Genomic DNA, 22,458 nt, shown 5'->3' with positions numbered 1-22,458 from the left:
TGTCCACCTAGAGAAGGGAGGTACTGTGGTGGTGCTGCGGAGCCTGCTGTGGCTGGGCCTGACGTTCTACCATGTTCCAATGACCAAGCAGTACGGCTACATCTACTTTGGCACTGGCGAGAAGAACTTGGATCTGCCCTTCATGCTGTGACTCTCCTGTCTGGGACAAAGACTTGAGAACGTTTAGATTTTTTACTTAGGAGATTTTTGTTTACTGCTTGTTCTAATAAATGTGTGAAACCTCTGCACTTTGAGCAGGATTCTTTTGTGCCTGGACTCTGGCCTTGATTCTCTTCCTAGGACTTGTGTGCAATCCTCCCTCAGCTCCAGACTGAATTCCCTGTAATGTGTCACTGCAGATCCTTTAGACAGATAGTAACAAATGGCATTTTCTTCCATGATGGGAGAAGCCCTGGGTCAGAAATAAAACCTAGGCCATCTGTCTGATTACAGAGGCACCATGCTTACACAAAAACTCATTAGGACACAACACGAATGAATGCCTGCTGTCACCCATGAATGACAAACAAAAACAGTTTCTGCCTTGGAGTCAGAGTAGAAAGCTGACACATACTGTAAGGGATCTCTACTAAACCCTGAACTCCAGAAAGATGCATTGAAGAGAGGAGAATATTTTGTTTTTCAGATGTTAGGTTTCACCAAAATTAGAGGGGTCTCTCCAGCTCATGGTGCTAAACCATAGAAAAAAAACTAACTGTGGGCATTATCTGGTCTTTTGCAAAATATGCTCATTAAGGTTCATCTCAAGGCAATGGTTTAATCCAGTGCTCTGAGCTTTCCATTAGTAAAGCTCACCAAGAGAGCTACCTGGGCTAGAAGACACGGTAACTTCTGTATGTAGGAGAAGAAAGAAAAATCTTTTCCTTTCTGAAGAGCTGTGGAGCTTCATGAAATAGAGACGGTCAGCCAGAGATTTTATCTCAGTTTAGTTAATGAAGTCTTGGCTCTGTCTTCGAAAGCAAAAAGATCTTGCCAGCTCCAGAGGCTGAACATAGGGCTTCCATTTTACAAAGTAAGGCTAAAAAGAACCATTATAATTTGATTTTCTGGGTAATACAGGTTTGTCCTTCCCTTTGTTCCTGGCCATGCTGATAGGTATTAGTAGATGATTCTGATGGAAGCAGTACCAGGTTAAGTGACATACTAGTACATAAAAAGCTGTGTTGATTTGTAGCCTCCAGATAAATATAAAAGAAATGGAGCCAAAGCAATAGTGACCCTGGTAAATTTAACGAGCCTGCCATACCAGGCCCATAAGTAGTACTTCTCAAGTAGCAGTGGTCAGCAGGTGGAAGGTGCATACAGGTACTGTCCAGGGAGAGAAATGGTGCCACCTTTTAGTTAACATGATAGAAAATTATGCACGTCTATCAGCCCCAAACTATCCCAGGAAGCAGCCATATTTGCAAAGGGAAAAAAAAGGCCAAGTCATCAAGGATGTCAACATTCTGTATTTGCTGGATCCAGGAGTGAAGCACAAGCCAGGAATCCTTAAGGGGATCTGCCAGACACATACATGCCAGTCTGCCACTGCCACAGGTGTTCTGCTGCAAATTATGGATAGTACAGATTATAAAAAAAAATAATTTTGGTAGTCATGAACAACTTCTGTTGCTGCCAAGGAAACATAGTACTGCAGGAAACTTTCTTCCATCAGTGTGACGTACAAAAGCCCAAATGAGGCAAATCTGAGTTGTAATACATGTTAATGGGGAGTCACCATTCATTGCTGCAAAAAGAAGGAACAACTTTTTCAAAACCCAGTCGTGGACCTTAATGAAACAAAAACCTTCAGGTCCTTTCTGGCTGTGAGGTAAAAGTCTTTGCCCTCTGCTTTCTCCAAATCATCCTGCACATTGAACTTTGCTTTGCTGAATCTTCTCCTACAGCAGATTGCAGCTCATTCACTGGAGACAATATAGAGTACTAATGACAATTTTGGAATAAGAAAATTTGAGATACTGGCAAACTTGCAAAAAAAGCAGAACAATGGAAAACAGCTGTGCTGACTGACTATGCCAGTTCTGGCCGCTAGTGGTTAAAACAGAGAAGACTGTTTGTATATTTGACATTATCCTTCAGCAAAGGGTGTCCAACTGGCATGGGTTTTTTGCACCACTTAGGGCCTCTCCTCCAGATGGGCTTTGCAGATTTGACGGACCAGCGAGTCAGGTACCTGTCAAACAACACAAATGCATTTCAGTTTGAGACTGATCACTGAGAAAAGATTCTGACTGAAGCAGGAGCAGGCGCTGTAGTCTTTGCCTGCCCACGTGCCTCTTTAGAAAAGGAGTAACTGTGAGCAGAGCTCCCTTAATTCAGAAGGGACCGCTGGAAAGGAATTTTTGTTTGTTTTGCAGCTTCCAAGCTGCACCTCTGTACTGAATCCATTGGCACCTGTTTGATTTCCAGTCTCAAAACAAATCAGGTGTAGTCACCAGGCTGCTGGCAAGTTGTCCACCTGTAGCTCAACTGGAGTGCCAAATCCCTTCCTTGCAACTAAGTCCAAGACTGAACGCATCCCAGCCTCTATGGGAGGTGTTATTTCAACAGCTGGCCTCAATAAGGTAAATTAATTACAAAGGCTAAACTCTGTGAGAAATAGTTTCTAAAAAGGGATTCATTTATTTTCAGAGGATAATAGGTTATTTCTTCTGTATGGGATCAATTTCAGGCCTAGTCTTGTAGTTTCCTATGTGCAAATTTGCTGTAGTATTCTCTGAACGTTACTATTACAGCTTGCTGGTGCAGGAAGTCAGAACCTACAATGTAAGAGGTACTAGAATGGAATTATCATCACAACTGCAAATCTCTGTGAAGAGCAATGCCTGGCAAATATCCTCTGCTTTTTACCATTTGAAGTTTTAGACTTGGCTTTGCAAACAGGCAGGGGATTTCAGATCCAGAATCAGTTACTGGAAATCTTACCCTGTGGCTGGGTGGCCTGGAGTTTTGTTAGGCTTTAAATCTTTTGCTACCAGTAGAGAGGGGAAATAGAGGTCCTTAGAAAAAGAGGAGTCTTTTCAGACAATAAAGATCCAAAGTAAAACCCTAGCATAATCTGCACAAACAATGCTCCAACAAATTAGAATTTGGAACAGACTGATAAACTTTGTCCAGCAATGTTTGCATGCCTCCGTTGAGTAATCCCATGGTCTTAATGTAACCTCAATCAGTCATCCTCTCCCCAAACAGCTTCGTTACCTTTTATTTGCATCGTGCAAATTTGAGATATTAAGAACTTTGGACAGAGACCATGTAACGCATTTGTTTGAAGGCATTTGGCACATTCCTGAGAACTACAAAGAAAGCTTGCTATGCCAGGCAGCTACAGACTGTGCAACAGCAGCCCATTTTCCTAGTGCTTTTCTTCCTTAGCAATCCCAAACAGCACAAATTGAAAAAATGAATTGCATTTGGAGGTTCCTGCCACTGAAATGAAGCCACTTCCAAAATGCTTTGCTTTCACCTTGAGGAGTTTATGATAGTTAAAACACCTAGAAGCAACAGCAGGAGGGATTTGTGAGGCAGCACAGAGCAAGATCTTGTTCTCCTATGCGTGCACTAAATTAGTCCCATTTGACCTTTAATGTTATGCTAGTGCATTAGTGGAATCCCTTACATAACATCAGGACAGGAAGTAGGAGAGACTCTCCCATCTCTAATTTCACATGCAGGGGGAGTTCAGAGAGTCCAAACGCAGATCCCCAGTTTGGAATCTGACAAAGAACCATGGCAATGCAGCTCCTTTGAGAGAAGCTGTAGGGGTATTTGATGGGCACGTGGGGTGAAGTCCTCCTTCTCGCATTCCTCTGGCTGCAGGGGGAGGTCTGTAGCACAAGTGTTGATATCACAAGACTGCACTTACAGCGAAGGATGAAAAAAATCCCAAATTGTTTTAATGCATCAGTTTGCCAAATGCAGTTCTGGTCACGTGTCCACATGCTTACGGGAAAGTGCTCCCGTGATAATAAATGATCTCACTGGGAGAGAAGTGAACGTGTGAATGCGAGATACACATCAATGCTGTGTGCGGGGTTAGACAGACAGTGGCTTTTTAAGAAATCCCTCTGTTTCTGTGTGGGGGCTGGAAGTGCACACCCCAATTCTGCATAGGAAGGAGGATTTAGTAATGGCCTGATTTTAAAGCTTTTGTTATTTCTCTTTTGAGCAGGTCTAATCCAGCCCTCTGGTCCAGGCTTTTGGCTTCCTTTGGGGACTGCAGGCTGGGGCTTTTCATTGTTAGCTGAAACAGACATTTGGACGCTTTCCCTTCCTGGAGCACATTTGCTTTTAGCTCTTTTAATACTTGCTTTGTCCCAAACTCAAACTTGTCCTATTTTGTTTGCTGCTTTTTTTTTTTTATTATTTTTTTTTTTACCTTGATTCAGCAGTGGCAAAAGCCTGATGTCCGGGACCAGTCAGTCTACAAAGTTCCTTTTCCTTTTTGACTAACCCCAGTTCCTACTGTGTGATAGACAGATTTTTTTTTTCCCCTGAGAGTAAAAACAATCCACAAAACTCACATACGAGAGCTTCAAAGCTCAGCACACAGGACTTTTCTGTGAACTCTGCTGTCCATGTAAAGTAGCATACCACCTTTTCTAACCAAGTCACCCAACCTTCCATTGTATCCAACCACACGGTTTGTCTTGGGGAATTTTTACAATAACCTACAAACACACACTGGCAGATGGTCTTAATTTTCTCAACCAGCTGAGGGTTGTCAGGACAGAGCCTCCATGTGCATGCTAAATACAGCTGGTCTGCAGTTTCCTAACCTGTTATCTTAAAGTGCAGAGCTCTCACTCTGGACAAAGGGGGACAGAACTGCCGCTCTGAGAGACCAGCAACTTACCTTGGGGTTCCACTTGCCCCCCTGAGTACAGTAGGATCCTGGGCAACAACCAGAATCCCTAGACTCCAGCTGCATAAATGAGTAGTTTGGGTAAAGTGTGATGGGAATCCTGGTGGGATTTCCCTGATGGGAAAAGGCAAGATATAAACAGGATGGAAACAAGTGTGGTTAGTCACCTGCAGTCATTGCAATTGCCTAAAATCTCTGTGGCATGTGGAAGTCTGTTTCCATGAATTTTATTTAGTGAGCAGGAAGGCCCCAAAGCCTTCCCACTCAGTGGCTACTGCTTAACACCTAGGAGCAGCACAGGGCTTCCACGTGCTGGGTAAGGGAAATGACCTACCCATGGGGCAACTGCAGTCCTGCACACAGCCCAAGCAAAGGCCATGTTGGTGCAGTTCAAGGCTGAACTTCTGAACCCTCACTGAACTTTTTCAATCTGGCTTTTGTTTGGATTAAGAGCAGAAGGCAGAGAGCTACAGGCTGCAGGAAGCACTCGATCAAAGTGCTGGCAAGACTGCCTCCTCCCTGCCACATCCCTTCCCATGACACCTCTTGGCTTTGCTCACCTGCAGCCGCTCTGGCTCTTTGCTTTTGAATTCACATGCTACACATAGCACAGTTTCCATGCAGATGAGAGAAACCACATGCTGCTGGAGTGAAATGCTGATAGCAGTGAAACCAGATTCTGCTCCCAGGGATGAGAGGTGCCCACAGAGCCTGAGAACTTTGAAATTCATGAGGATCTCATATGGAACCTGCCTCTTTCCTAACACATAGCAAATTCTTCAGTTCAGGTGATGGAGGTGGGATTGACTTGGATATTATTTATGCCAAGTTCTGTCCTTCCAGTAGGAAGCTGAAAATGGAGTGGCAGCTGAGCACTCAAAATCAAATACTCCATAATCTACAGTACCTCTCGCTGACAGCCCAGACTCGGGGAACCTGTGACATTCCTTAGTTCTTTTGGAAAGGGAACAACTTCAGTGTTGTGCTTTAACCAATATTTTGGACCTGCCAGAAGAAAATAAGTGCTATATTCACATTAAAAGAGAATCTAGATCCTGGCCTGAACTCAGTGACTGTTCTGGATAGAGTGTTAGTCCACACTATCCATGTGGCAACTTCCATGCTGGAAAGAAAACTGCTGAGCTATTCAGGTTTCCATCCTGAAAACAAGGACAGAAGTTTGACCTGCAGATGTGCTTGACCATTTCCCAAATGATTCTGGTGTGTGGTGGCCTTACACCCATGACTCTGGAATATGAGAACAGTCTGTCACTCTGCACAGTGCTGGTGAATTCTCTGAGAACTTCCTCAGCTTCATGGGCTAGCGAAAATATTTTGTTTCTGCAGTACTCCACTGGAACATGCCAGGCTGGAGCACAAATAGATGCAGAAATAACAGCAGGGAGTCATGAAAGGGCGAATTTAGGCTGAGGATGAGGGAACAATCCTTGGCTGCAAGATAAATTTGCTTGTGGAATCATCCCTTGGAAACAGTGAAAGCCCCAGACTGGGCCAAAATTGAGAAAATGAACTGTAGGGAGTAATTCTGCATTGGTGAGGGTAAACTTCATTGGTTCTCCATGTCCAAGTTCTGCATACAAATGATATGGAAGAAAGGAAGAGGATGGTAGACTCAAGACTCTTATGGATGATATGGGTACTCCAACAGCCATATTTCTGCAAAAGCACCCACAGCTAGTAAAGCAGTTAAGTGATACATTCACGAGCTACTGCTGTCAAAAACAAATCAGGAGAAAGCAAAAAGGCAAAGAACAAGAAAGTCTAAGAAATGAAAAATACCATGGTAAGTCTCACCTGGACAGTGTCCCAACTGCGGGGGGTAGAAGAGAGTGCTGTGGAGCACTCCCCAGTTGAATTCTGACCACAGATGGTCTCACATGTCTCCTACCACCCCCAGGACCACACAGCTTGGCTCAAACTGGCATTTCACTTTCATATTATACCTTCTTCTGAAGTTCCAGTCTCCTCCACTGTTACATTACATCCTAGATGGGTGATCCCATAATGTGCTAGACAGTTAGATGACCAAGAACAAGGTGGGATCTGCAGGCCACTACTTCCCAAAGCATTCTGCTATTCCTCTTGCATTCCAGTAGTAGAAACAGGATCAGGAAATGGGGTGGGTAGGGAGAGGCCAGCTGCCAAATGACCCAGTGCAAAGCAGGGAAATTTTCACCTCTCTGCAGAGTAATCTGGGGCATGTAGAAGGGAATGTCCAAAGTCCAAACGATGGAGACACAATAAAAACACTTCAGGAAACAGAGCAGGGATTCTGCTTTTTGGAAAACATGATTGAGTAAGCACCAGAAGAGCATGTTCTGGAGCGGCAGAGCAGGCAGAGGGGTTCTAGGTGATAAATCCACACTTCACATCACTAGATCAATGGCAGGGCAGCACCCCTGACCTTTGTTAGAACAAGACAGTTTGCTGATAGTTCCATACGGTGGCACATTGCATTTTAATCTCAGCTAGGTGATAGCCAGTGCCTGCCAGACACTTCGTATTTGAAGCAGGCTCATTCTAAACAGGGTGAATATGTGACATGAGACAAACATTCTGGCCAAGAATGCCACAAGTGCAGCCAAGGAAAAGCTGAGGAGCAGCTTTTCTGGTGCTCTCAAAAGTATACATTAATACAGCTTCTCAGCCCTTCTTTATGTACTTTGTTAGCACCTTTGTCCAGGAGCCACAGAGCTCCTCCTAAGCAGCTGGCCTGTACATTCTCTCAGGGTAAAGAACAGAGACAAAGCAGTTTTTCCTCAGGCTGGTTTGTCCCTCTTTCGGCAGCAGATGAAGCTGCTCTCAAAAATACTGATACAACCTTGGAAGAAGCCTGGCCAAAGGGAGCATCAACCAGAACTTTGCAAGACTGGAGAGAAATTAAAGAGATTGCTGATCCAAATAAAGTAACAGGCCAGACTTCAGCCAGGCAGGGGTTTCTGCTCTGAGTCTACAGAACATCCATGGTCTACATGCAGTAAGTGAATGCTCAGGTCTGTATTATGGTAGAGGTGCTGGGTTCTGAATCCCACTTCAAGTTACACTCCCCACAATGAATCTCTTTCAATCTCAGGTGGTGTGAGTGGAATCAGTCCCTAAGGTTATCTTAGGCTTTCATCTGGTCCTGTCTCTCTAGCAGCTAATAGTGTACTCTATGTCAAGAGCTCTACCATCAGCAAAGCATTCTTCAGCTCAGTGTAAGATTTTCTGTCCCTAGATGGAAGGAATTCTCATAGAAGTATGTAGGGTAACATCTGGAGTAGACAGTGGCTTCTCAGGAGTCCCTCCTTTAAAAAAGTGAAAGATTTCTTAATTCAGAGTGAAGAGTTAGACAACAGATCACTTACAGGATGATCAAGAGACGAATTTCAGGGCAGAGGGATGAGCACACAGAAGTACAGATAAGAAATGCTGTCCTTCAGCAGGGCAAAGCTTACTGTCACAGCACAGTCTTGAGACAGACTATAGACCTCTACAGTGCTCTTATTTTTTTCACCTTGCACCCTCCTATTTTAGTACAGTATAGCAGGAACTGTCTTCTGTATGCAAAGCTTTCTTTCATGTGCAGTGCAAGGTCCTGATGGCAAGAGGGTAAGTGCAGATGAGCTAGGGGGAGAGACAGCAAGAACAGAGGACACATGACTGGGAATGGACTAAGTTCTCAGTATACTGGATGCTACTAGCCCACCTGCGAGAACTATCCACCTCAGTTTGCAGCCCTGACACAAGTTAGTTTCCATCTCTGTTTGCTAGCTTGTTTCTGCATGACTACTTTCTTTTGACCAAGAAGGACCAGACTGCTGCAGAGCCAAGCAAGTGATGCCTCTTTCACCTTTGCAAGCATCAGTGCACAGCAATGGCCAAGCTGCTGCACCAGGATCCCCGATTCCTTCTGAGACCAGATTAAAGGTCCCCCAAGCAGCTGGTGGCAATTCAATAACTCCAGCATTTACAACACGGGCACTTCAGTCTGCTCCTGAAGTGTGGCTGGTGAGAGTTATTTTGGAGAGGATGGGGTGCAGAAGAGCATATTTCAACACCACACTCAGAGTAGACCCACCACACTCTCTCCTAGCTTTGAGGATTATTTGTTTAGTTCCAGCCCCACCACCAAAACTTTCAATCCAGTTTCCCAATTCTCTTCTTTTGTCTCCACCCAGACTCCAAAGCCTGCCTATTTCAATGCTGTTCCATCTCCTCAGCAACAGCTCTGCTCTCTTTCTCTAAACTCTGCTTCCACCCTGTTTGCTATGTTTTCTTGCTGGCAGAAGAAAAACAAGGGTGGTGTAGGGAGGGACTAGCAATGCAATCGGGAGGGCTTGGATACTAATCTCCAATTTAAATCTCTTAATTTTAGAGGTGTAGCACACCTAATTGCATGTAGAATGTATCCAGAAGTACCCATTCTTTGTTCTCACTAAAAGTCTATGGACCAATAAGAAGTCAGGGCATAAGATCTGGAGTCCTGGTGTGATTCCAGCAAGATACAGGATTTACCATTTCCTGTCTCGACCTGCTATGCAGGGTTGCCATGTGAATGCGAACTAGGTAATGTGCTCCACCCCACAGCTGCTAGATAGACACAGCTACTAAAAGAATTCCAAAGACTTGTAAGACTCGGGAAAGAAGAAGTTTTAAGAGTTGAAGTATCTGATGGCTACAGGGCCGCATCAAATGCAGAGTCCTCTAATTTGATCGTGACTGATACCCAGTGTGCAGCCTGCCAGTATCCAAGGGACATTTCCAAAAGCTTGCCTCAAATCTCCACTGCAGAGCCAGACCTGAAATGCAGGAGTCTCCAGCCGCCCCCAGCCCTGCAGCCTAAGCTCTCCCAGCAACAGCCCCATGGCCTCTGGTAACCCCATGGCTTGCTAATGCGAGGTTCATAAACCGCTCTGACATCCCCATGGAAACAGAGTGTGAGGTCATAAACAGGGGATTAGCACCTCTGAGCACCCAGCACAGCACAGGAGGCGGCTGCAGGCTTTCCCTTTGCCCACCAAAGGCCAGGGGCCATTCAGGCTGGGGAGGGGGAAGAGGCTCTGTTGCACAGGCAAGGCAGGCGGAGGGTGAATCACTGACTGGCAGAAATGGGGATGGGACAGAGTGGAACAGGCTTCTGATGGGCCCTTGCTGGCTGCTCAGCCCCCCACTCACTGCCGGTACTGCTTCCTGGGCACCCCCCTGCTGTTGGAGGCAGGGCACAAAAAGGCTGAGAGAGAAGGGGCTGCTCACCCTGGAGAGAAGAAGGCTCAGTGGGGTTTATGAACACCTGCAGGGAGAGTGTAAAGAAGATGGAGCCAGGCTCTACCCAGTGACAGGACAAGAGGCAACAGGCACAAATGAAAACACAAGAAATTCTGTCTGAACCTAAGAAAACACTCACTATGAGGGTGGTTGTCTGGAACAAGCTGTCCAGAGAAACTGTGCAAGGTCCATCCTTGGAGATACTCAATCCTGACTGGACATCATCCTGGATAACCTACTCTAGATGACCCTGCTTGAGCAGGGGGCTTGGACTAGACGATATCCAGAGGCCTCTTCCAGCCTCAGCTACTCTGTGATGCTGTGGTTCTATCTCTGTGGCATCCTCTTGTGACTGCCCTACTGAGTGCTAGTGATGAGGGGGCGAGTGTAGCTGAGGAAGGGAGGACAGACTCTTAACATGTGTGTCAGTTTTAGTCCTGTGTGGGTAAATGGTTTGAATGAATTGTGGTTTGTCCTTAAAAGACTAGTAAGAGAATATTGTGACAGACCTTTCTTCTCCAAAATGCTATAAATACTCTTTATGAGCCCTGCTGCCTGAGGCATGTTTTGCCCAGTTATAAGGAACTGCTTTTCCTCTTCCAATCTATTCCTGAAAATGAGAGATGTGGAAAGACAAGACTATTCACCTGTTGAGTTTGGGTTTCTTGGGAATATGCCCTTCAGGAAGTGCAGGCCTGTGGTTTGGCAACAAACCTGAAACAGAAAAAGAAAGGTATGAGAATATTTAGCAGTGCCTCCTTGCCTCTATATCACCCAGAAGTTACATTACAGCTTGTAAGCCAGGAAACCCAGGTCCCTACTGGGACAGCACAGGAAAAAGTCAAGTACGTGAGAAAGGGTATTTTATCTTTGGTCTTTGCTGAACCTGCAGCCCAGCCAAAGAGAAGTTAGGAGGTTCTGCTGGCTGTAAAGAGGAAATACACACCAAAGACACAGCCACTTGGGCATATCAAAGAGACTTTTTGAGAGGACATAAGGCACTGATGTCCAATCAAATTCCATCTCCAAGATGAAAATCTGACTATTAAAATTCTCAGTCCATTTAACTTGAACACAACTCAGGTACCAGGCATAAAGATCAGCACAATACTCTGACTGTGTCAACCTGGATCCCACTCCCAGGGTAAAGCAAAAAAGTCATCACATGGCAGATGGTAGAGAGGTCCATGTTATTAACAGGGTAGGTCAAGCTTACGCTAAATCAAGTAACTTCAGAAGATGTTATTTAATCATTATTTACTAGAGACTGAGCCAGTTCCCAGATCTTTCTGCAACAGCAGACTCATCTACAGGAAAAAATGCCTGCTTTCAAGGCAGAAGCCAAGACACATAGAAAGTGGAACAAGCAGTCTCTGGTCCATCATCCTGTCCCAGCGCTGGGACCATAATGAATTTTCTGGGTGGCTGGACAATGACATCTCACTGAGCTATACTAATTGGGCAGGAGAATCATAGAATGGTTTGGATTGGAAGGGACCTTAAAGATCATCTAGTTCCAACCCCCCTGCCATCAGCAGGGACACCTTCCACTAGACCAGGTTGCTCAAAGCCTCATCCAGCCTGGTCTTAAGCACTTCCAGGGAGGGGGCATCTACAACCCCCTTGGGCAACCTGTTTCAGCTTCTCATTCACCACCACTCCCAAGTCCTTCTCTTTGGAGCTTGTCTCAAGCCATTCATTACCCAGCCTGTATTTGTGCCTGGGGTTGCCCGGACCCAGGTGCAGGACCTGTAAAGGGTTTTGATGGGTACTCCACAGAAAGGGGTTGTCTCAGGAGGAGTCCAGATACCTGCACGGTGAGCCATCTGCACACAGACAGCAATTTTCTTGTGCTCCTCCAAACAGAGGCCTGTAATCCTTCGTGGCAGCATCCCTCCATCAGAACGGATAAACTGACTCAGCAGCAAGACATCCTGAGAGAGCAAAAGAAGGGCAAAGCCATCAGTGCTACAGCTGCTTAAACTGCCATGATTCTTAGGTGTTGTGCTGACCCTCGTGTTGTGTACAGAACACAGAACAAAGCAAAACAAAGCAATGAGGCCTTCCTACGCATTTTGGCTGCAGCTCGTCAAGTGGCTTTTGCTTGCTGTCACTCTGCCTGCCAGCTTAGCTCAGTAAGGTCACTCAGATGGTCTGAGTCTTCCCCTGACTTCACTAGTGTAAACACATGATGTCAGCTGCAATCCCTGCTACTTCGCTGTCGCTTGCTCCAAGATTCTTGCTAAGATAATGTGCCCTAGGTATTCAGACACAGTTACACAAGACCTACAGATGGATAGTGTTTACACAACTTGAAATGCCATCACAGCTGCTGTCCTAAAGGTCACATATATGTTAGGTCACCTCTGGCCTCCTCCTTGTTGCCTCAGCGCAGGATTGTTCTCTGCTATCTACTCCTCAAACTTTTATCCAGTTTCCCATGGCGGAACTTCCCTCATGTCTCTCTGGAGGGGTGGAGAGCAGGGAAATGGTCCAAGATCTCACATGAATAAGCTTTTTGCAAGAAAAGAATGTGTGTTGATGAGAAAGACCTAATAGGATAAATTACTGCCTTCAGTCCTTCAACTGTGCATGTATGAGGTAGGGCTGTTACAGCCATGCTGGATGGAAGGAGCACTCGCAGCATGCCGAGGGTTCGTCTGTGATTCAGGAATCATTTAGATTACACTGCTGTTGACCTTTCCACAATTAAGAGCTCTAGAAATACAAAGCACTCTTAATAAAAACAAAATTAAAGGGATCTCTAGGAGCAGATAGTATCACAGAGCTGGGATGACAAATTTTTAAACACAGCAGCAACAACTGTTGTGCGAGTGTCCCATTAACTGCACACAGTACTGCAGCCCAGTATTTAGAGATGTGCTCTCCATTTCCACACGCAGCACCACTGCGAATGTACCCCTCAGGCCAATACAGGCAAGTCCCCTTGGCGTGCTGATGTCAGCACAAATTGGCCCAAAGGGCCTCTGGAGACTCTGTGCTTGTTTTGATCCCATATATTGATAAACCTGTTGTTGGTTGAGAGTTCACTTCTCCACGGCTGTTGTAAACATGTTCATAGCTGAGGTAGCTGGATGGTGCGGAGGCTGCCTGCAGGCTGGAAGGGACCTGCCAGGGAGCACCCCAAAAGAAAGAGAATTCAAACCAGGAACGTCAGCACTTTACAGCCCCACTGTCTAGGGCAACAGGCGAGAACAAAGAGTACTTGTTGCTCTTCACATTAGGTGACCCTGATTCTGCCTGTTGTTCACAGATTCACAGACCTGCTCCCACCCCCCCATCTTTGCTCTTTTACAAAAGGCTCCCTGGAGCACCCCTACCTTCATTTACTGCCCTTGCAAAAGCAAGCAATCACAAGTGGATGCAAAATGAATATTCCCAAAACCTAGCTATCTAGGAATTATACATCCACCCCCACTGCGCAAGAGCAGCTCAGCTCTGTAGGGGGTGGAATTCAGTACGGCTTTCTGGTAATGACGGATTCTGACAGATGCTGTCATACAAGGCATGCAGTCAAAACTCAGAGGGGTTTTTGTTTGTTTTGGGGTTTTGTGGTTTGTTTTTGTTCTTCCCCCTCGCAGCTTTCAATCCCACCCTCATTATACTCTCATGATACACAATTTCCCTCTTCCCTTATCTGGCTTCCTTTCTACCTCCACTTGTCTGCAATTAATGTGTTGAGCCTCGTTTTCAGATCCAGCTCCTTTAAAAACACAGCACATTAGGCAACTTCTCACTGATACAAAATGACTTCTCAACCACCGTACAGAGCGATACTGTATCCAAAGAACAAGAAAAGCATGGCTGAGCAACCAGCAGCAAGCTCCTGAGAGGCCATCTATGGTTAAAACAGAAGCGACGTGTCCTCAGCCCAGCTAACACATGGCCTTGCCAATGAGAACAGCAACCAAGGGACCAGTGGGTGCCAGCTGCGTTGGTGGAAACTGGGTGGAGGCCAGCCAAACAGTCCAAGGGCACTGACTTTCGGCCACTCCTGAAATACACTGGATTGGATTCAGGAAACTAGAGCAAGACTCCATCCCCTTTTTTCCTCTTCTTTAGCCATCCAGTTCTCCAGATCACCAACAGCTCAATTTGACTTTTAGCACAAACATATCATTTCCCTGAGTGAAAAAGGGCTGACCAGCTCCAAGTGCCTAGAAAGAGAAAAATTTCCTAGACTTTTTTACTAGCCTGCTGCATTACTCTATGGGGAAGAAGAAAAAGGGAGCTGATGGCAAGTGTGAGGCTGTTCCAGTCTTTGCAGCCGTGAAAGCCTAAGTAGGCCACAGGCTTGTGAAGGGTGTGTGTGGTCCAAGTGATTTCTCTTATTACCACCACGCCTCATGGAGTCACAGGGTTGTTATCAAGTATTTCCATGCAAAGCGGGGAGGCGGGAAGCAAAGAGAGATTGTCTGTATTTTTCTCCCTGTGGAAAAGAAAACCAGGAAAATCCATTCTCTGTTATCATCTCTGACCAACGGTGTCACCAACTGACCAACACCCTCGTGTGGCAGTCATTTCTTAACTGAAATCATCTATGTCCCAGCCGCTGCAGCTGCAAATTACACTCACACCGTTTGGCTTAAAGTGCTGCACACTTGACAGAAGGTTTGTCCATTTCTGAGGATCCTCAGAGTTAACAGGCCAGGTGCCTCTCCCAGAGTACTCACACAGATGCATCTCACCACAGGGAGAAAGCAGACAGGTACAGCCAACTTTATGGGGCAGCTGTGGAGGGAAGCGAACAAGTACGTGGAGCGGTCAAAGAGAAAAAATATGTCTGGCAAGTCCTCATGGTGCCGTCATGTTCCATGAAATTCACATTTTGTGCTAGTGGACAGCCAAGCCTGTAACCACGGATTTGCTTTAATCACTGGACAGCTCCCACGAGGCTGGACCCAGATTCCCACCCCTGTAATCTGCAGCATTTGATGAAAACAACTTGGATTGAATTAATCTAGGGCTAATAGGCAAAGCTTGCAGTTTGGTTTCCCCTAATTGCTGCCAAAGCAAGACGACATATTTACTGCCTATTCAGCCTAACGATGTTTGAAGTGGATAAGGGGGGAAAAGAAAAACAAGTTTAGCCTTCACCTCTAAAAGGGCTGGATAAACTCGCTAAATGAAACACTGTACATCATGTTCTTGTGAATGGATGGCAACCAAAATTCAGAGGCATCGCTGCATTTTAATATCTGCAGACACTTTGAAAAGCAGGATCCTTGACTGGCTACAGGCCATTCATTAAAAGCTGTGTTTACTGCAAGAAGAGTTGTGTCTGCACAGACAAATTACTACTGGGCAGTATCAGACAAGCTGCCAGTCATTATTTCCAGTCCTGGGAGCTGTACAGCATTTTCTAGGCATTTTGTAACAGGATTGCAGGTTTCAATACAGTTGCATCCTGACAATGACCAAAATATTTTTTTTATCTCCAATGGATATGAAAAAAAAATCAACTGAGGTTTCAGTTTCAACAGACAGACACACACAGATGGCAAACTGTGGGAATTTATACCTTAGCCTCTGTTAGCCTGAGCCTCAGCAGAGACTAAGGACTGAACTGGCAAAGACAACTGCAGCCCTCCTCCACACCACAGCTGAGGCAGGTTGGAATCATGACCTGCTACTGCGCACAATGCCTGTTCAGTTGATTAATGACTTTGGAGACATTGGTCCCCTAGTTCTCCGACAGCCAAAGTAACTCATTATGCCGCTACTTTAGACCGTGCTAGTTGCACAGGACAAAAGGAAAGTCCTATGAGGTCATATTACTCAGCTCCCTCAGGGGCTAATTCAACACTTCCCTTTTCATAGTGCCTCATTCAGTCCAATTACAAGCATCCCAAGCTAAAAAGCTCACACTTTCCCTTCTGTGCAACTGACTGATCTCAGTTTATCAGTCTCAAAGGAACCACTGTGATCCATCTATTCTGATCTCTTACCAGGCGTAGATTATAGGTTATGCTGTATGAACTAGGCTGTATCTTTAACAAAAATAGCTGTTCTCAATTTACAGACTTCTAGGACAATTAACCACCATTGAGTAAATTGTGCCACTGTTTAATTACCCCCACAGTTAAATGCCTGCACTTTATTATTTAAGCATTTCAAGCTTCTACGGCTCATCACTGCTGCAGCAAAGAAAAATAGCAGAGAGCACTTTTGTGCAGAAAAGGGAGATTTTATTCACCTTAACATTTAAAAGCCTGAAAATTCATGACTGGTACAAAGCATTCAAACATACAAGGGACTTATTAAAGTAGGAGAGGTGGTCTACTCCAGATCTGAAATTTCTCCTAGTCCTCATCAGCCCCTCAGAGGAATGCTTCTACATACTGAGATAAGAAACTTCTACAGTTCTGAAGTACCAGTTCACACTGCTCTCTTTAGCTTTTTGTCCAGGTTCTCCTCTGCTCTACAGCAGCAGTACTGGATATATATATGCCAGATGCATATGCATTTAAAAACTACACGACAGCCAGGGCGGACATGTTCCTACTTTGTCTCTCGGGACCACAATTTCTTAGGAACTATCTCAGCAATGATTCTCAGGACTCTGATGCAAGATCTCTCCTCACATTTGGTTTTCTCTTGCCTCCATGCTAAACAGTAGAAATCAGGATCTAAGAATCAAACTGAACTGAAGTGCAGAAAAAAACTCGTAACCTTAGTTCACGCTGCAGACATTCCTAAGACTCACGATTTACATCGTCTGTTGGAGCCAACAGCCTCCTTTTAATCCTGGAACTCAGGCTCTGCAGCATCACATTGTCTAAAATTGCTTCTTTGGTTCCTGAAGGCACTGCTATCTCTATGTGCAACAGAGTCTTCTACCACAGGCAGCAGCAGAAAGTGAAGTCTATTTAGTAACTTCCAAGATTTAATCCACTACCATGGCTCATTTCATCCCTGAGCATCAGTTTATAGTTTCTCTGGATTTGATAATGTGTGACTCATGGAATGCTTTCTGGAAACCTGCAGAACTTCCCAGTTTAATGATGCTCTTGACTCTTCACATTTACAAGTCACATAAAACTATATTATTAACCTTAAGAAAGTGTAAATGATTGGTCTGTTTTGATCACAACACAATTCAGCAACTGTGAAGAAGAAAAGAGTTGCAAGAAATTGCTGCATTCAAACACGGGCAACACAAAACAAATGTGATCTGTTTTTGTAGTACTTCCCATACCTTAATGGTATTTGCCATTTCTCCTAATTTATTATCATCTCCAAATTCATCGTATTTTTAGCTTTCCCAGATTGTTGAGAAACCAGACCAGAGACCACTAAATACTCCCCCACCCCCAACTTATTTCACTGTTTAGTATTGCATCCAGCCTGACTCAGAATCACTGACAACACTCAGATCCTAGAAAACTTAATTTCTACAACACAGGCTTTGAAAGATACTAAACTGGTATTTCATTTACTTCTCACATATGTTGTTTCACCTGCCTGGAGTAATTGCAAGTATTTTGTCTGGCACTATTTCTGTACCCATGTTCTTTATAATTCGTGAGTCATAATTAGTCTTATCCAACAGGTTATTTGTTTTTACTCTTAGTTGCTACCATTTTACTTGGAATTTAATAGAATCATAGAATCATTTGGTTGGAAAAGACCTTTGAGATCATAGAGTCCAACAGTACCTGTCCGCTACTAAACCACATCTCTGAGCACCCAATCTACCCAAACATTTGATTTACCAAGTGGTAAGCATCAGCATCATTCTCCTTCCTCTCTCAAGTACTTAGTATTTCACTTGCTGTTTTCAAACCATTTGGTGATTTCTTAGGATGTTTTTTCACGCTTTAAAAAAATGCTGCAAGTGGAGCAACATATTTGTTAATTCCCTTAAGATCTTGGGCTACATGCAGTCCAGGCCTGCTGGTCTGTATCTATTCCTAATTCAATACTTAAGTTATTTGTGTACCTGTTTTATCCTGTTGTTTTCCATTTGCAAGACTGCCATTACTACCTAAATATTAAAACATAATTTTTCTTTTGTGTATGTGTGTGTTAGGTTTGCATGGAGGAGCTTAGGCATTCTCCAGCCAGTGTGGCTTTCAGTCCCCTTCTCCTCTCAATGGACTTTCTTTCTCCCAAAGACTTCTTTTCCTCCAGATGCATTTGTATCTCTCTCACCCTAATCCTACTGACATTAACTTATTCCAGGTTTTCTGTTGCCTTATCTTAGTAACAGCACGTTCCTGTCTGTTTTTCTTCTTTTCTAATTCCAGTACTGGGTTTTCAGCTTGCACAGGGGGCACTTAGTCCTTTTGTAAACTCTGTGTTTGAATAACCTCTTGTAAAGTTACATTCTGCATCTTCTATCTCACACTTCTTATTCTAAAGTGTTCTTGACTGTTGTGCTTTTGTTTTAAAGCATTACAGGATTTCCTTCCTATCTTCTACATTTAGTGTTAGTAATCCTCCCACTAGTTAATAAACTTTGCATTAGCATTTCTTGCAAAATGCTTGAATCAAACCTATTTTTTTCAGTTGCAAGGGATGTAAACACGTATGCTCTCCTTCATACCCATCAAGAGTTTTAAAAATCATATAAAACAGTTGTTACTTTAGTGGACAGTGACCCAATGAGGAACTGTAGTGCTTGAAGACATATAATTGATTTAGTCAAGTCTTTTGGCCTCTCTGGAGTTAGAACGGGCCTGAATCAGTTGACTAAATGTTGCATTCCATTTTGATTCTCCTGGAAGTGCAACGCTGAAAGGCAGCTGGGCACAAAAAGACACACGGCCTTCTCAGATCAAATGGCCATCTCTATAATTCCAAGCCTCCTATCTGATATGAGCTTATCCTTCTTTTTGCCAGGAACACCATCAGCCAAGGCAAACAATTACTGTGTAGGAAGTTCTCGTTACACCCCAGAGAAGCAGAGATGGAATTAACTATCTTTACTACACCTAGCAAAAGACGAGAAGGCCAGGTTGTGCAGTATGTTGATCTGAGGGCAACATTTATCTAGCTGTGAGGATGGGGGAACTCTCCTTCATTAAACTTACCACATAATCGTACTTATGCTTCAGGTTCCAGCGACAGATGGGACACTGTCCAGAAGGGTTTGGAGGAGTTGGTGTTTCAGCATCCTCTATAATTCTCCCTTCAATCTAGTAAAGAAATCAAAGCATATAATGATCAGGCATAGTTTAGACCTCTACCTGCACCTGTGACTTGAGAAATACTTTCCCTCAAGTCCACAATATGTTGACTAGTATTGTGCAGATGTAAGGGGAACAGTATCTATAGTATTCAACTCACTTTATATATTATAGATATACCAAGCACTTTGGATATATGCAAACTATGGGGAAAAGAACAAATCCCAGGGGCATAGGGAACCATTTGGTAAATTCTCATGTATGTTTTACTAAAAGTAAACTAGTTCACAGTCAGTGTGAAGTTCTCATAGTCACCTGAATTCCATTTATTTTGGTACTAGTTTGAACTGCTATACATTGAAATGGCAGTGGCCCTTTAACCAAAAGCTTTAAAACATGGAATAAGAGAATGCCACAGAATAGCAGATGTATATTGTGGACCAAAGTATGCAGCGGCTTGCTAGATTATAAATCACCAAGAGGGAAAATTCTGAGCAAAAGTAAAATTTTAAGAAAGGACTGTTAGGAGAGTCTTTGAGTTTGTGGGGGTTTTTTTGTCGCTGTTTTTGTTTTTTTTTCAATACACCAATATTTTATCCAGTTTAATTCCCTGAATAATTCATTTAGGAGACAATTTTATAATCTTTTCTGTATCACTACAAAGTTGTGACATCTAACACTCAAGTTTTCTCAAAAGTAACATGCAAAGATGCAGAAGGTGCATGTGGGAAGAACTTGAGAAATTTGTTTTCTAAATGTAGATATATTAGGAATACGAAGTCTATCTACATGTGCACTTGTCTTTTTTGAGGACTTATGAATAGAAGCAAGAGCTATCTCAAATTCTGAACAGACAGAAAAGGCAATAAAACTAAGCCAGTTTTTTCTCCAAAATATTCCATAACTTTCCTCTGGTCAAATTAAGATTAAAACCAGATTTGGAACACCAACTGACAGCCTCAAATAGTGCAAGCACCAGAGAATTTAGAAAGAAATCCTGGGTGGAATGCAATGTTACTTTTAATAAAAAAGATGATTGATTTAGACTGAACTGTCAGGTTCTGTGCCTGAAAACCTGGGAAGAGACAAGCACGACATTTTCTGTAAGTGTGCATGGGACACTGGCATCCAGTTAGAACTATTTTATACCATGGATTTGTGTCTTTCTTGGCTAGTGATGACAAAATGGAAACAGATAAGTTACTTGTAGCTCAAGCATCTCAGTACCTCAAAGAGAGAGAATATTGTCCATTTTTAAGTAAGATTGGTCCCCCCACCAAGTAGAACCAGTTCTACAGAAACAAAAAAGTAACTATGAATACAAAATATAGGCCAGTATCTAATTTCCTCTTCATTGGTAAAGTTATTTTCTGGGAAGCCAGTGTATCTGGTCTTGATTCTTGCCAGTCTGGCTTCAGACTGTACTTTGGCTGTAATTCCATCTTGGCAATGAATAAAGATTCAGAATGCTATGTCAATATAAATTTTTCCTGAGATAAAATGCAGTGTACAGTTTTTAGCAATTATTCGCCAACTACTGAGGACTTTGATATTGTTAACCCACTCAGTTATTATTTCTGTTAGAGAATGGAGAAGGAACATAGGGGCTCTACATTCTCAGTATGCTGATGAAATCCAGACTTCTCTGGGATTCATTCATCTGGTTCATGTCAAACACTTCCTTCAATACTTATAAAAGCGAGGACACATAAAAAGATGAGCATAGAAAGATGGATTCAGCAGAGACAGATGTAGAGTTGGTAGGATAAATGGAGTGACCAGAGGATATGCTGAGAAAAGTATCAGCCCTTCAGCTGGTCAATTTACACATTTGTTACAAGATTTTTCCCTCATCTAGAGGCACGGACAGATCACAGATTGATGCTAGGATATTATACAGTAGAAATGTCCAGATCTCCCTTACGCTTCTACAGTGCGACAGGAAGAATTATTTTTGTAAAGGGCTCTGCTACTGCAATGCATTTCTTTTCTACTTCAAGCCTCAGTTAATGTATTGGAACTTTGTGATTATAATTTACACTCTAGTTCACTGTGTTGGTGTGTGCACTCCCCCCCTTGTTTTGGTTAAAACAACTTCAGGGCAGGCTTGCAAGCTCTTCTCTTTAGGTCTCTGGGCAAAGATTAGTAGTCTGGCACTTGAAGACAAGAAAAAGAGATTTTCCATCACACCTTAAAACTTGTTTTTCTTGATAGTTTTAGATATATTTTTTTTTAATATTATATATCTAAAATATAAGTAACCTGCTCCATTCAGATTTCAAACATGACAACGTCCACTAACAGAAATACGACAAGAAGGAAACTCAGACTTTCAAAGGCATGAACAACCAGGTTTTGTCTGTTTCATTAGCAAGCAAAAAAAGTCTGTTCTCTCCTTATCATTTATGTTTATATAGATTAGCATTTAGGTGCACTGTCTTCTAGTTATTCCCAAATAATTCCTGCTCCACTCTCCTCATTGTATTTACACATTTCAAAATACCTGTGCTACCTGTCTCCAGCCAAGGCACAGACTCCTGCTGGTACATGTAATGTGACAAGAATAATGCAATCTCCTTCCACCCCGCCCCCCACTCCAGTAATTTCAGTGTTTCTTCTAAAAAATGACAATTCTGATAAAGTGCAACAGATCAGATGGTGTTAATTAAGCAAAATTCTAATTCTATTGCTGTGGTCTTTTCCTCCCTGTCATACACTGTAGCTGAGAAAATGCTCTTCAGAAAGAAGAATGCTTCAGAAAGAAGAATGCTCTTCTTATTTTCAGGAGCAGTTCTCCTTTAGTATTTAAGGTCTTCCTTTGACAATACCCCTTTCACTGATCTTTTTTTCTGACCAAGTGCATTACAGGACGTGAGCTTTGTATCACCTGCAGTCACCAGGGCACACACAATGATTAACAAACACAACACTAATCAAAGGCAAGCGGTGTGCATGGCACATAGCCCGTACAGAGCCATCCTGCAATGCCACATCATGGTGCCAGTCCAAGGTGAAGCAAAAAAGCCACCGGGCAAACCTCCTTTGTGGCAGGCCACACTAGAGACAATACCAAGTGCCACTGCTTTAAGAAATGAGCCCATTTAAAGAACTGCCTCTTGTGTTTTGGGTCCCGAATGCCTCCGGTCAGGG

The 22,458-nt window shown here is 43.6% G+C and overlaps 1 protein-coding gene across 1 annotated transcript in view; it reads right to left on the bottom strand.

The window, feature by feature from the left end:
• Positions 1-1,889: 1,889 nt before the first annotated feature.
• Positions 1,890-22,458, bottom strand: part of MRPS18A (mitochondrial ribosomal protein S18A) — a gene marked incomplete at its 5' end in the record, with an annotated part of 20,895 nt that continues 326 nt past the window's right edge. The window contains 4 exons of the mRNA XM_010165953.1: positions 1,890-2,197; positions 10,804-10,870; positions 11,967-12,090; positions 19,213-19,317. Of these exons, the coding sequence (XP_010164255.1) occupies positions 2,053-2,197; positions 10,804-10,870; positions 11,967-12,090; positions 19,213-19,317 (441 nt within the window). The remainder of the gene's footprint in view (positions 2,198-10,803; positions 10,871-11,966; positions 12,091-19,212; positions 19,318-22,458) is intronic.

This window comes from Antrostomus carolinensis, unplaced genomic scaffold (genome assembly GCF_000700745.2).
Source record: "Antrostomus carolinensis isolate BGI_N321 unplaced genomic scaffold, ASM70074v2 scaffold21384, whole genome shotgun sequence".
NCBI lineage: Eukaryota > Metazoa > Chordata > Aves > Caprimulgiformes > Caprimulgidae > Antrostomus > Antrostomus carolinensis.
Note: the sequence above shows the minus strand (reverse complement) of the source record. Positions and strands in the feature narration are given on the sequence as shown.